The sequence below is a fragment of the Phyllobates terribilis genome, unplaced genomic scaffold (genome assembly GCF_046119375.1).
Source record: "Phyllobates terribilis strain yellow unplaced genomic scaffold, ASM4611937v1 Scaffold_7__3_contigs__length_470593459, whole genome shotgun sequence".
Taxonomy (NCBI): domain Eukaryota; kingdom Metazoa; phylum Chordata; class Amphibia; order Anura; family Dendrobatidae; genus Phyllobates; species Phyllobates terribilis.
In genome coordinates this window covers 129,548,985-129,562,916 of record NW_027362767.1, presented here as the reverse complement: position 1 = coordinate 129,562,916, position 13,932 = coordinate 129,548,985, and the positions used below count along the sequence as shown (strand labels likewise).

Genomic DNA, 13,932 nt, shown 5'->3' with positions numbered 1-13,932 from the left:
GCTTGACAACTTGGTCACACTATATAAATCCATGCAACCGGCATATATAGTGTGACCAAGTTAATAGTTAAAAAAAGAAAAAAATGGTAAAAAATAATAAAAAAAACCATTATACTCACCTTCTGATGGTCCTCGGTCTTCTCTCCGGTGCGTCCAGTGTCTTGGGGGCTCGCGGTGGTGTAAAAGGACCTTCCATGACGTCATTTAGTCATGCGACAGCGGTCACGTGACCTGTCACATGATTAAATGACGTCATGGAAGGTCCTTTTACACCATTGCGAGCCGCCGGGGAGCCAGGACGCATCATACAGGACACCGGGGGCCATCAGAAGGGGAGTATAATGTTTATTTTTTATTTTAAATTCTTTTTTTTAACAGGTACTATGGTACCCGGGTCTGGATGAGAGTCTCCTCTTCTCCAGACCCTGGTACCATCCGCACATTGAATCGCTTAATATCCGCATGTGTACGTGTAGTCATGCGGATATTAAGCGATTCAATGCAAGTCAATGGCGGCAATTACGCCGCGTATCCGCAAAAATAATGGACATGCTGCTGATTTTTCCGCAATGATAATCCGCAGCGGAAATTTCCGCAGCATGTGCAAAGCACATGCGGATTATCATTGGGGACCATGGGGCACGTGTTACCAAGCGTTTTTTAAGCATTTTCGCTGCGGAAATTCCGCAGCAAAAATACTTGAAAAACGCATAGTGGGCACACAGCCTAAAACACAATATTTAATAGAAATGTGTCTTTTCTAGCAAAGAGCTATTCGCAACTGGTATTCATGTCCAAAACGGCAGGAAGTTTATGGAACCTGCAAGCAATTCAATCCATGTGCCGTATTGAAAAAGAGAAGGTCAGTAGCAATCTCTGTATCACCTTGCTCCTTAAAGCAGATCTGTCACCCGACTTCACAATACAATCTGCATACAATATGAAATAGATCTCTGAGCCCTTATAAAGATGGTGTCTTTACTTTTACAATCCGTGTTAGAAAGTCTGGATAATCTTTTATGCAGGTTTAAATTCATTCATAGCCTCCGCTACAATAAAGTGTAATGTAGATGTCACAGGGATACCGCGACAGAGAGGGGCCAGAAGACCGCGGCGTGTGGTTTCACGAACTCCTGCACTGGTTAGAATTACTTCACCATCTTATTAAACAGTGCAGGTTTTTTCCTTGCTAGCAGTGCAATGGTTAATCTGCTCAGTTGAATCTCCTGGAGCTTTCCTACCTGGATTGTCTTGGCTGTTCAGTGTTGGCCACTCCCCTCTGCTATATATGTTCTTAGGGATTGACAGTGTTAGTTCTTACTGCCTGGTTCTGGAGTTGGAGATGTTGGTCGTGGTTGGAGTTGGCTTTTGGAGATTTGTTCAGGAGACTGTTGCTTGGAGTTTTGTTTATGTGCTCATCCTCATCCTCTCCTATTTAGTTTCTCCTTCCTTTAACTTCCCTGCGTCCCACTCTTTTGTTTGGTCTGTGTATTTTGTATGGTTGGTATTTTAATTTATCCCTGTCAGTCTTCCCTTGTTTTTCTGGTTAGTGTATTCCTATACACTCCAGCTTCCCACTAACCTAGGTAGGGGAGGGGACAGATAAGGATGGACATAGGAGCATAGCAAGACATGTGAACCCGACGTCTCCACCTTCAGGAGTAATCCGGGATACAGGGCTAGGCTAGGGCACCCCTAGTTCTAGGGACCTGGTTTCAGCTTGGATGGCGAGCAGAAAGGTCCAACACGAGCAACAAGCAAGTTGCAAAAAGTTGGAATCACTTGGATTTTTTTGCGGTCAGAGTTGTGTCATTGGCCAAAATCGCCATGTAGCTCTACCCTTAGCCAGGTTGCTCAGCTTAATGGAAACACTGAGCTTCACGTACACCGCTCTATCTATTCTACTGAATGAGATGGGACCTTGCTCTTGATGTATGGATATGCCATAAATATGCCATTTTTATTATATGACTACAGTGTTTGTTCTGTTTTTTTTTTCCTGCAGATCCGTTCGCATCCAACTTTCTCTGAGCTTTGTGAACGCAATGAGAACAAAGAATGCTGTCCTAGCTGGTCCCTTGGAAACTACATATCTGTATTGTACAACCGGTCTTCTTGCCTTGAAATCACCCAGAGCGACATTTCCCACACCTTGGTCCTCCTGCGGTCCTGTGCACCAGATTACCACAGAGGAGCTCTCACCCCTTCCTGCATAGGTTCACGTACAGAGAGGGAGAAACATTCCCAGTGTGCCAAAGTGCCTGAAAAGTGCACCAGATCCAGCGCAGTTTACCAGCTGCTACATTTTCTTGTCGACAGGGACTTTTTAAGCCCCCAAACCACAAATTACCAGGTCCCATCTCTGAAGTACAGCTTGCTGTTTTCACCAGCCAAAAAAGGTGCATCAATGATGGACATTTACGTGGACAATTTGGAGTCTCGGGAACTTTTTGATAATTTTACAGCGATCAGTGGAATGGACTTGGGGCTAAAGCAGAAACTTTTCCAGCACTACCTTGTCATAGATACTGTGTATCCTGTCCTGGCAATATTGGCTATTTTTCTAAGTATGTCTTTTTACTTGCGTTCCTTTTTTATCACTTTTATGGTCTTGACGTCGGTTGTCGGCTCACTGATGATTTCCTTCTTTTTGTACAAACTGGTTTTTAGAATGACTTTCTTTCCCTTTGTCAACCTGATTGCCGTTATCGTCCTCAGCAGTATTTGTGCTAATCACACTTTCGTCTTCTTCGACCTTTGGAATCTCAGCAAGATACAACACGCAGCCGCCGGCATGCAACAATGGGTAAAACAAACTATGCACCATTTTGTATATCTTATGTTAGTATCTTGTTTGACCACCGGAGCTGCTTTCTATGCCAGTTACATGAGTAGCATTACCTCAATTCGATGCTTTTCCATTTACATGGGAACATCTGTACTAATCAACATGACATTCATGATTACATGGTTGCCTGCCACCATGGTCCTTTATGAGCGATACGTCAGTGTTAACTGCATTTACAAATCTGAAGATTACTGGAACAGTAATGGACATAAAAGAATTTTTTTTAATTTTTACCAAAAATTTAGAAGTGTACACGGCACCTTGTCAGAAACGTCAAAACTGCTTTTCGAGAAGCTCCTTCCGTGTGGAGTGATAAAGTTCCGGTACATCTGGATTTGTTGGTTCGCTGCCCTGGCAGCTGGTGGTGCATATATTGCTTGTGTCAGCCCGAAATTAAAGTTGCCATCTTCAGATGTGTCTTCAGTTCAGGTGTTTCGGCTGAGCCACCCATTTGAGAGATACGACGCTGAATACTGCCACCAGTTCATGTTTGAACGTCAAGAACATGGAGAAGGTCAACATATGCCAATTACACTTATATGGGGTGTTAAGCCTTTGGATAATGGAGACCACCTTAATCCAGACATGAATGGGACTCTCATCAGGGACACTACCTTTAGTATCCAAAGTACCGACAGTCAGAGATGGCTTATGGATCTTTGTCAAAAGGTAAAAAACCAAAGTTTTTACTTCTCCGATCAGGATAAAAAGCCAAACATCTGCTTCATGGAAGATTTCCACAGATGGATGGAAAGTCGTCAGTGCTCACAGAGTGACCAAAACCGTAACCTGTGCTGTAACCAATTTTCCTTTCCTTATTCAAGTGATTTACTTCTCCACTGCATAAAAATGATGGTCACGGAACAAGGAGGCAGCGTTCCTGAGACCTATGATATTGGACCCAGATTTGATGCTGATGGTAACCTGTCCGCTTTGGTTCTGGAGTTTCAGACGACATATCAGTACAGCTTCAATTATAGCAAAACCAAGAAATTCTTCAATACATTAAACACGTGGCTCGTAAGTGAGTTAAAGAACGCTCCTCAGGGGCTGCAGAACGGGTGGTTTACCAGTAACCTTTCTCTGTTTAACCTCCAGCACACGCTGAGTACTGAAGTCATGATGATAACTGGCTTTGCTGTAGCAATTTCATTTGTAGTTCTTCTGCTGACTACATGGAACGTCTTACTCAGTTTATTCTCAGTGGCTGCAATAGGCGGCTCGGTTCTGGTCACCGTTGGTCTCTTAGTTCTTTTGGAATGGCAACTAAATGTCGTAGAATCCCTGTTTGTTTCAGCTGCCGTTGGTCTCTCTGTCGACTTCACGGTCAATTATTGCATTTCCTATCATCTGTGTCCACATTCTGACCGCCTCAGTCGTGTGGCATTCTCCTTGAAGCAAATGAGCTGCGCAACGGCAATGGGAGCCTCCACCATGTTTTCTGCTGGGGTAATAATGCTGCCGGCCACAGTATTGGCATACAGGAAATTGGGAATATTCATAATGATGATTAAATGCATTAGCTGTGGCTTTGCCACCTTTTTTTTTCAGTCACTTTGCTGCTTCTTTGGCCCAGAAAAGAACTGTGGACAAATACTGTGGCCTTTTACCAACGTCTTAAAGGACTGTCCTAATGACCCAAGGCTAAATGGCACCTTCGCTTGTGGTGGGAACGAAAAACAGAGCAGGCTTAGGAAAGTTCAAGAATCAAACATAGAAAATGAACAATATGAGCTTCAGCCCTTAGCTAGGAACTTAAGTGATAGCTTTGACAACAGTACGACAACTAGCAAGCTCTCCAAACGTCCATCAGTTCTTTCGGAGGATATGCAACTATCAGAGAATAAGTGCCACAGAAGAGTATCTCAGCAAAAAGAAGACACTCAGGATTTCCAGGCTAATACAATTGGGGTAAAAGGTTTTAATCAATGCTCTGCTTTGCAAACCTCTTCTCCTTATAGGCAAAGTAGCTTTGAGGAAAAGTCAGAAAGGTCTGACGAGTCATGTGCTCAATGCATTTATCAAAGGATGAACAGCAAGACTTGGAATGGATCTGTGGTGGATCATGTCCATGTACATACCACCAAACAGTCTAGTAACTTGGAAAGCCCTAAAATCACCAGTCCTGCGCAATATTCCCCGGAGAGGAATACCCGTATGTTTGAATATTCCCGGTGCCTATGTTCTATGGGCAGCTCCTTCGATGCCCTTGACTCAAATGAAACTTGTCTTAGTGATTTTGACCAGAGCTCTAAACTGGCAGACTCAACAAGCTGCTCGCCCGATATTTTTGAGGTCCCCGATTCCCCTTGTCGCAGCGAAAGGGGAAATTTGAATGGGAAGAGAGAAACGTTAAAACTAGCTCTGAGAGAAACCGTCTTTGATTCCTCAACGCCCTCAAAACAGGCTAATATGTTATGGAAAATCCAGTCAAACCAAGATAGTCATCCTCCGGTTGTTCTACCTAACAGCAAGCCAGATATGCCGGATGTCTGGATTAAAAGGACTACTGAGCATAGTTCTGACTGTGTTAGCTGAAAGGTTCATATTGTTTATAGAAAAGACGTTCATCGTCCTGTGGGTACTGGTAAGAAGACATGTATGTGACCTACAAGAAGGCCATCTCTTTTCATGATCTTTTTGGAATTATTTTTACTTACATTAGTCATATTGTGGTCATTTACATTCAAAAATGGAAATACCAGAAAAACAATATAACAATTATTATTATACTGGACCATTGGGTCCTAAGAATAGAGTGTACAATGGAAGCCACAACCCAAAAGTGAAGGGAAAAGAAGAACACTGTAAAGTCGGAGGCAGATTAGAAGAACAATTAGGTTAGGGACCTAGAGAAGAAAACATTGTTAAGGCTAAAACATTTAGACATTGATGCAGGCAATTGCTAAGATCAGACTGATGAAGTTCACTCGAATCCATAGTCAACGGGTCAGGGTAGGCGGCAGACAGGTAACGAGGTCAGGATACAAGCCAAGTCAGTAACGGGAATGATCATCAACTCAGAAGCACACCTTATCACAGGCAAGAATTTAGAGAAACTTATGGCTCAGGCAAGGTTCCCTTAATTATCTTGGGTTGATTACGGAAGAAACTTTGGCACACGCTGGCCGTTTAGGAGTCACTATTTGAGTAACAGGAGACAGCACTAGTAAGTGAATGGCACTGAGCATGTGCTCACGAACCAAGTGCAAGAGGAAAGCAGGGAGGCCGGGTCCGTCAATGGGCTGGCAACAGTGGCCGAGGCGTTGAGCGATCATAAAAGTTATAAAAATGTACTCCAAGTATTCCAATCCAGGTATGCACATCTTCATCAATGTTCAGCCAACAGATATTGAACATGCATTTTTATCAACAACACCACTGATACCAGCAACAAATTGTGACTTGCTGGCTGCAGGAAAAAAAGTTTACTACTTCTTTTATGAAGTTAGTTGAGTAGGTCAACCACTCCGTAGCCTCCTCCCTAGTTTACCGGTTCCTAAATGTAGCTGACATAGGATGTGCCTTATAATCACACAAAAGGTTGTTTATACTGTTATGAAAAGGGTCAAAAAATACACATGCACTTAGAATTTTTTGAAATTGGTAAATTAATGCGCATGCAAAAACTAGTTAAGGTTTATGGTGGTGACACATTTTAGTGAGTAAGAAACATTTGCAACTAAAGTTCTGGATTCATCAGTATTACATGTAAGGATTCTTATTTAAGTACCCCTTACCCAAAAAAAAATACATCCTTGTACCCACCAGGCTATGATCATGTGCTCTGCAGCCTTAATGCACAGTACCCTCTGGAGGCTCATAAACCACAGTGTTACGCTACTGGCGTAGCACTGCTGGAATCCAGTGGCCGGAGGAGCACGAGCAAGAAACAGCAGGCAGTAGTAGAAGTTCTTGCAAGTAGCAGTAGGAGTTGTAGCAACAAGCCCTAGAGAAGTGGGAACAGTCTGGGTAAGATCTCAGAACAAGTAGCTGGAGACTGAACTAGACTAAACAGCTAGACACAATACTCAAGCAGTGAGTGAGGATGAGGGATCCATGTGGCTTTAAGTAATTGCAGGACACAACAGCAGCCTCCAGTGGTAAGAGGTGAAACTGCAGCATAATATCAAGGTGAACAATAGCAGCCACCAGTGGTCAAACTGTAGAAGGACAACAGGAATCCTGACACACAGGTTGAGATTTTATATAGGAAGGTCATGCACCTGCAGGAGAGTCATTGGGAAAAAGAAATCAAAAAAGGAAAAATGCCATCAGCTCACCAACTCTAAAATAATGTCCATGGATTTAGGAATTGTCCGATGCGCGGGTCCACGGGGTCGGCATCCCCGAGCAGGCCGAAAGGGTGAGGTAGTTGACATCCAGTACTGAAAACCTAAAAATTAAATTCTTTATTGGACCAACATAAACAAATAAAACAATCCATGGGGGGACAGGAAACACTAGCGTACTTCGGACAGTAATGTCTTTTCTCATAGGTATATAAATATTTGTAAGGACATTACAGTCCGAAACGCGTCAGGTGTTTCGTGTCCCCCCATGGATTGTTTTGTTTTTTTATGATGATCCAATAAAGAATTTATTTTTATAGTTCAGGTGCTGGATCTCAACTACCATTGGGAAAAAGACTCATCCTACTCTTCTTGTTGACCCTCTCCACTGTCCCAGGAACATTACTGAAGAGGAAACAAGACTTAGTTCACACCACCGTCTCAGTTACTAGGGATGGACAAAATGTAAGAGAGAAATATGTGTGAGGCTGTCCTTCTGTAAGATGCTAGAGAGTGATGACAGTACCCAGTGACTGCTGGGGGGTGCCTTGTTTGTATTGATGGACCCTTTATGCTAATCTGCAAATCTATTTCTACAAAACAAAGAAGTGTCATATGCAAAAAACAGATGCATTATACCTGCCCTGTATACTGAATCCCAACTGAGACATTTTGCAGCTTAAAAGTTATTTGGATTGTGCCTTCATGAGTTTATTAAAGGGGTTTTCCAGTTTCGGAATACCTCTTTCCCACGGCTGAAGTTTGTAAAAGTACATTTTAAAAAAAAACTGCAACGGGGGGACAGGGATTTTCCAAAACACTTTATTTTTCCCTAATAAATAACAAGTATATGCAATTGAAACCACTGCAGCCTCCAAAATGTTGAAAATGGAACTGGATAATAGCATATCCCAGTTATCTCTTTCAGCTAATTAGAACAGCCAAAGAGGGTGATATAAGATATTTACCTGCATTACTGAGGGAACTTGTTGACTACAGTTTTTTCATAGAGCTCAATGGAAGCTGCATAAATCTGTGTACCGTGAGCTCCCCCTAGAGGCAGCTACAGGCAGACAGAATTTTCATTCTATGATTATGGGATGAGAAGGTCCAGTATTTGGAGCTTGTAGCAAAACACATCTTTATTCAGCACAGAACTTTGGACTTATTTTTAGACTTTTTGGACATATTTTTGGACCTACTTTCCAATTAAACTCTTTTACTAGTATCAACTGCAGCCAACTGGAGAACTGGGGCATTATAAAGTATATACAAGACAGTGTTTCTACATATAAACATTACAAAGTTGAAATATTTTTTGTCGGCAGTGTTGAACAGTATTTTTTGTGATTTTTTTTTTTTTTTCATATTTTTTTTTTAGAACAAATCCATTTCTTTTTTCTCTTTTTTTCTGTCATTTTAGATTAAACTAATACAAACATGAAAGAATGTGGTGAAAAAAGTGTCAATGGTATATATCAAATCTTCTCTTTTTCCATAGACCTCCAGTAAGGTCCTTCAGCTATTTCTTTTGTAGTCTTTATGTGAACAATTATACAATGAGAATATTGTGATAAATTGCTTAGGAGATGAGAAAATGTGTTGAGTAAGAGTACAAAATAATGCAAAGTTTGTAAAATGAGTAAAAAATAATGTATTTGTACATTTCAACAGAGTCTCTGTAAACTTGTTCTACATTTTTATGGTACCTACTTATGTATGTAATGTTAAACATATTTCATAGAAATCTGTGATGATGTGTTCCATAAATTTAATTTATTTCAAAATTAACTCTTCCCTGTGTCCTTGGAAGTCAATGGATGAGTGTTTTAGGAAATGTGTGTTGTGATACACTAACTAGCAAGCGGAGGAGTAACTGTAGTCAGCCTGGGGTTGGTTATCCTGGGCGCTGGTGTTTAGGGACCCTTGACGCTTACCCGTTATCTCCTATACAGGGATCTGATCTTCACTTCTAGGAATCACCATATCACTGACTAGTCGCTGACTAGCAGTAAATGGCTGGTTTGCAAATCGTGGACAGAGAAAGAGCCAAGTCATTCATGGAAGTCAGACAGAAAGGAGAGGAGACAACTCGGGGGCCAAGAGAAGATCATGGGTCACAAATCATAAAACGTTCAAATGGCAAGAGGATGGTCACGAATAGTAACTTGTCTGTCTCAGCCCTGAGCCTAGTCTTGCCCCCTTACACTATAGTCACTACCCTTTGCTGTGGTTCATGCCAAGTTTTTCACGTAGCCTGGCAGACGTCTGTGACTTCATCACCTAAGGTCTTTTAAGGTTTCCTTTGGGAGTTTTGCCTCACCATTCAGTTTTCTTGTCACACAAGGTGAGGGAAAGACTATGTGCAACACGAAGGGATGAGGGGAAGGAAGCCCAAACACTAGGGAAAGGGTGAGTGGAGACCCTTAGGCAAATCTAATATCATCCTGCCTACCCTACCGTCCCTATACAGGTTCCACACCTATCGCCGAGCAGGAACCTAAACCCTGGATGACCCTAGAGCTTGGCCTAGATAGGGAGGGGACAGGGTGAGCACTAGTCAAGCCCCACTACAAACTAAAGACAACAAGGCAGACAAACAAAGGGGATACACTAAGCTTGAGCAGACACCAGAGAGATAACGCTAACTGTCCTCCAAGGGCACCAAAGAAGAAACTAGCCAACTGCTAGTGCTCCAAACCAACACAGAGGTACATAAAACTATCACCGGCGCTTCTCTGGAGAAACGAAGGATATAACAATACCAAAGAGATGAGAGGATCAAGAAGGCGTATGCAATGTCAAGCGGAGTGACCTTCTGCAGCCGGCTTCAGAGCGACTATCTGTCACACACGTGACATCTCTCAGATGCCAATCATCTCTTTAGCAAACTCCTGTTTCTTTTTCTTCTATTATCTGCATTAATTTTCTATCTCAGACCTGCTGATTAGCTCTTCATCTGCTATAAGCATGAGGAACTCTTCTCGGGTGCTGTTCCCACTACAAATGCTGTTGCACTTAGTGTATCTTTTCCAGAAGTAAGTATTAACTTTTCCTGTTCATCTTTACTACTTACATCCCTGCCAAGGACCATTGGTCTACTGATAGCATACAACTCCATCTTTAACAATTTAATTGCTGCAAGTCCTGTACTTACTATACATCTACAGTTCCTGTGTATGTTACTGTGTCCCACGCCACTGATCTGCCTGCTGCACTGCATGTCTCGCTATCCTGGTCCTCCCTGATCCACATGCCATCTGACAAGACCTACCCACTGTGCCCTCGCCTTTGGTCCACGTTGCTCACATTGACCTCTGGGTTAGAGAATCCACCTCCCAAGGTAGGACTATAACAAAAACGAACCAGGTGGTCTAAACGCATATTACTATTCTGGATAAATTGCATACTGCCATTCTGGATAAAAAGCCCAGTGCTTTTATTTGTCAGATATCCTGATTAGCCATAAATGGAGAGGAACAGACGATGTAATATAGTTGAATGAGTTCGTGAAAATCCGCTTTTCCAACGTTTTGTTGGAAGATGGGTTTTATTTTATTATGAAGCCTGTATTTCCCTCAAATAAGAAAATGGAGCGTGAAATGAGGATCTATATTCCAATATTTCATCAACTAATGTCTCGTAAATATGAAAATATTGCTCCGTAATATGGGGTCATGGTTGCATTTGGGATTGATGTTACTGTTGGTATAATTACATAGTACAGTTGAAGAAATACACATGTCCAAGTTCAACTGAGGGATAGGAGAGGCTGAATGGGAGGTATAATACGGCCATCTGCAGGTGCAGGCAGTAGGGCGGAGGGGCCTACATCCCCCCGGGTCGGTCCCTCTTAGTGCCGTTATATCAGATATAATATGGTCGGTATGAGTGGCCGGACTCAATAATACCAGCAGACATAGAGCTGCCCAAACCCTTTACATTTGCTTAACACCTAGGCCCAGACAGAGGCCCCAATTTCGAGACTGGTACAAGACCGAAGGGTTGGAAGGACTACTGGGCTGTCACATGGTGTTCCCGCAGCTTGTCTTGGGCTGCTGACCCTGGTATAAGTATTCAGGCTTTGTATGTCCATTTCTTGTGTTGATCGATGGATGTAGATATGTCAAAGCACGTTCATCTATACTACTACTGGAGCTGTTCACACTAACAACACCGTACCTGGTAACGAACTAATTTCTACTATTCTGGTGCAATTGTATACACCACACAGCTGAGTCCTGTTACCTAATAATGAACTATTTATCTGCTGTTCGGGTACTGTGGCATCTAAAACTCAGCTGTGTCAAGTTTCTGAAAACTCATTTCAGCTCTCCTAGTGCTGCCGCATTTTTTATTCTGCTGTTCCACACATGGGGCTCTGCTGCATCTGGTGCTTCCAGCTTTACTTATCACTTATACAGTTTCCATCCTGCATATCAGCTATACTGGTCTTCGCTGTTCCAGGTGCTGTTTGGCAAGTATAGCTCTGCTGTATCATCACCTCCGGTCCGTGCTGCTCATGCTGACCTGCAGCTATAACAGCTTCCACTCTTCCGGGAAGATTTTCTATAAAATTATGGAGGAGTCTGCTGGAACTTTTGCTGCTTCATCCAGAAGAGCACTTGTGAGGTCAGTCCCTGATGTTGGAGGAGAGGTCAGGCTCACAATCTCTGTTCTACTTCAACCCAAAGATGTTGGACGGAGTTGACGTCTGGGCTATGTGCGGCCGCTCATGTACTTCTACCCCAAACTCACCATACAATTGTCCAAAATGTTTTGGTATGTTGAGGTAAGTGGGTGAAACTTTACAGGCACCGTTAATTCCACATGAATAATTTCACTTTTGAAAGGAAGTTCAATCAGGGAAGGATTTTTCTACATTTGTAAAATCAGTTATGTGTTTCGCTGACTAGATTCCTTCATCAGACTGAGACTATACAGAAGCATTAAGATTTCTATTCAGTGGAAATAAGACACCTAGGCCGACACTTGAAAAACATCCCATAGCATTATCCCTCCTTCATCAAACTGTAGAGCTGCACAATGCAGTCAGGCTGGTAACGTTCTCCTGGAATCACCAGACCCAGAGTCCTCCATCAGATAGCAGCTAGAGGAGTGTGATCCGTCACTGCACAGAACACGTTCCCTCCAGAATCCAGTGGTTGCAGCTTCACACCACTCCATCAGACACTCAGCATTGTGCTTGGTGATGTATGGCTACATGTAGCTGCTTGACCATGAAGCTCCTGGCGGGGGCGCAGTGTCTGTGCTGATGTTGTACCAGAGGAGATCTGGACTCTGCAGTTATGGAGTCAGCAGAGCATTGGTGACTTTTCTGCCCTCTGCTCCTCAGCACTCGGCCCCCCGCTTTGTAACGTTATGTGGTTTCCACTTCATGGCTGAGTTGCTGCAGTTCCTAAACACTTCTCAATAATACGACTCACAGGTGATGGGGGAAAGTTTAGTAGGAAGAAATGTCATGAACGGACTTGTTACCCCGGTGGCTCATATTAAAGGACCGCGCTGGTATCAGTGAGCTCTGATACAGCAGGTCTGTCACATGTTAGTAATAGCGGGGGGCCGGATGTTACACACTGGGGACAAGAGGATGGATGTTATACACCGGAGGCAATGGGGACGGATGTTATACACTGGGGGCAATGGGGTCGGATGTTATACACTGGGGCAATGGGACCGGATGTTATACACCAGGAGCATTGGGGCCGAATGTTATACACCAGGAGCATTGGGGTTGGATGTTATATAACTGGGGAAATGGGATCAAATGTAATATATCAGGGGAAATGGGGCTGGATGTTATACACAAGGGCAATGGGCCGGACCAGGGGTAATGAGACTGAATTAAAAACTTGTACTCAATCATAAAGACGTGTGAGCTAATACTTCTGTTCAGTTACTGAAAGTTCAATCCAAGTTGGTCAGTATAGAAGGTAAATGTATAGGTGTCTGACTGCTGCTACTACCAACAATCCTTGGAACAGGGTCCCGAAATTGCCGGTATAACTGGAATGGCGTGGTGCATGTGTGAACATGACTCCACTCACACAGGGAACTTTGGGACTCCGTATCTTGTGATCTGTCAGGGTCCCAGCATTTGAACCCCATATTGATAATACATTTATCATTTCATTTGATAAGAAAATGCATACGTCGGGGAAACTTTTAGCACTCTTTTAGCATAAAAACATAATTTTTGCACATTTTTTTTTCAAATTTTTGATGTTTTTCTTCTGCGCCTTATTCTCTCAATTTGCACTTTTTATAAAGTGTATTTTACGTGTTCACTTTTTCATGTTCGCCATTGTAGACAAGTTTTTTTTTTAGCTAATTCAACTGCAGTTGTATACCCGGGCTCGGATTCACGCTGCCTGTGATTTGAGCAGTATGAATCACATGACAGGTTCCCTTTAATGAGAATTTTTGATTTTGCACAAAATTCATGAACTACTTTTGCCATTTTCAAGAATTTGGTGCACAAAATGTCAACGAATGCCACAAGACAGAAAAGTCACATGAAAAAAAAACAAAACGAAAAAATACAAATAATAAATCGGGCTCATAGGGGCGATACTGTTCCTAAGACTGGCATAAATGGTGTTGTCCAGTACAGACAAATTATCACCTATCCTTGGGGTACGTGATAACTTATAGATTGGTGGGCGTCCGACAACTGGGGCCCGCACTGATTGGCTGCACAGAAAATTTCAAAATGGCTGAGAGTGCTCATGTGTGATCGCCGCTCCATTCATTCTCTATGGGGCTGCTGGA

The 13,932-nt window shown here is 42.8% G+C and overlaps 1 protein-coding gene across 1 annotated transcript in view; it reads left to right on the top strand.

The window, feature by feature from the left end:
* Positions 1-7,298, top strand: part of DISP2 (dispatched RND transporter family member 2) — a 39,477-nt gene extending 32,179 nt beyond the window's left edge. Inside the window, exons 7-8 of the mRNA XM_073639139.1 lie at positions 765-862; positions 2,006-7,298. Coding sequence (XP_073495240.1) covers positions 765-862; positions 2,006-5,386 — 3,479 coding nt within the window. The 3' untranslated portion in view covers positions 5,387-7,298. The remainder of the gene's footprint in view (positions 1-764; positions 863-2,005) is intronic.
* Positions 7,299-13,932: the final 6,634 nt, after the last annotated feature.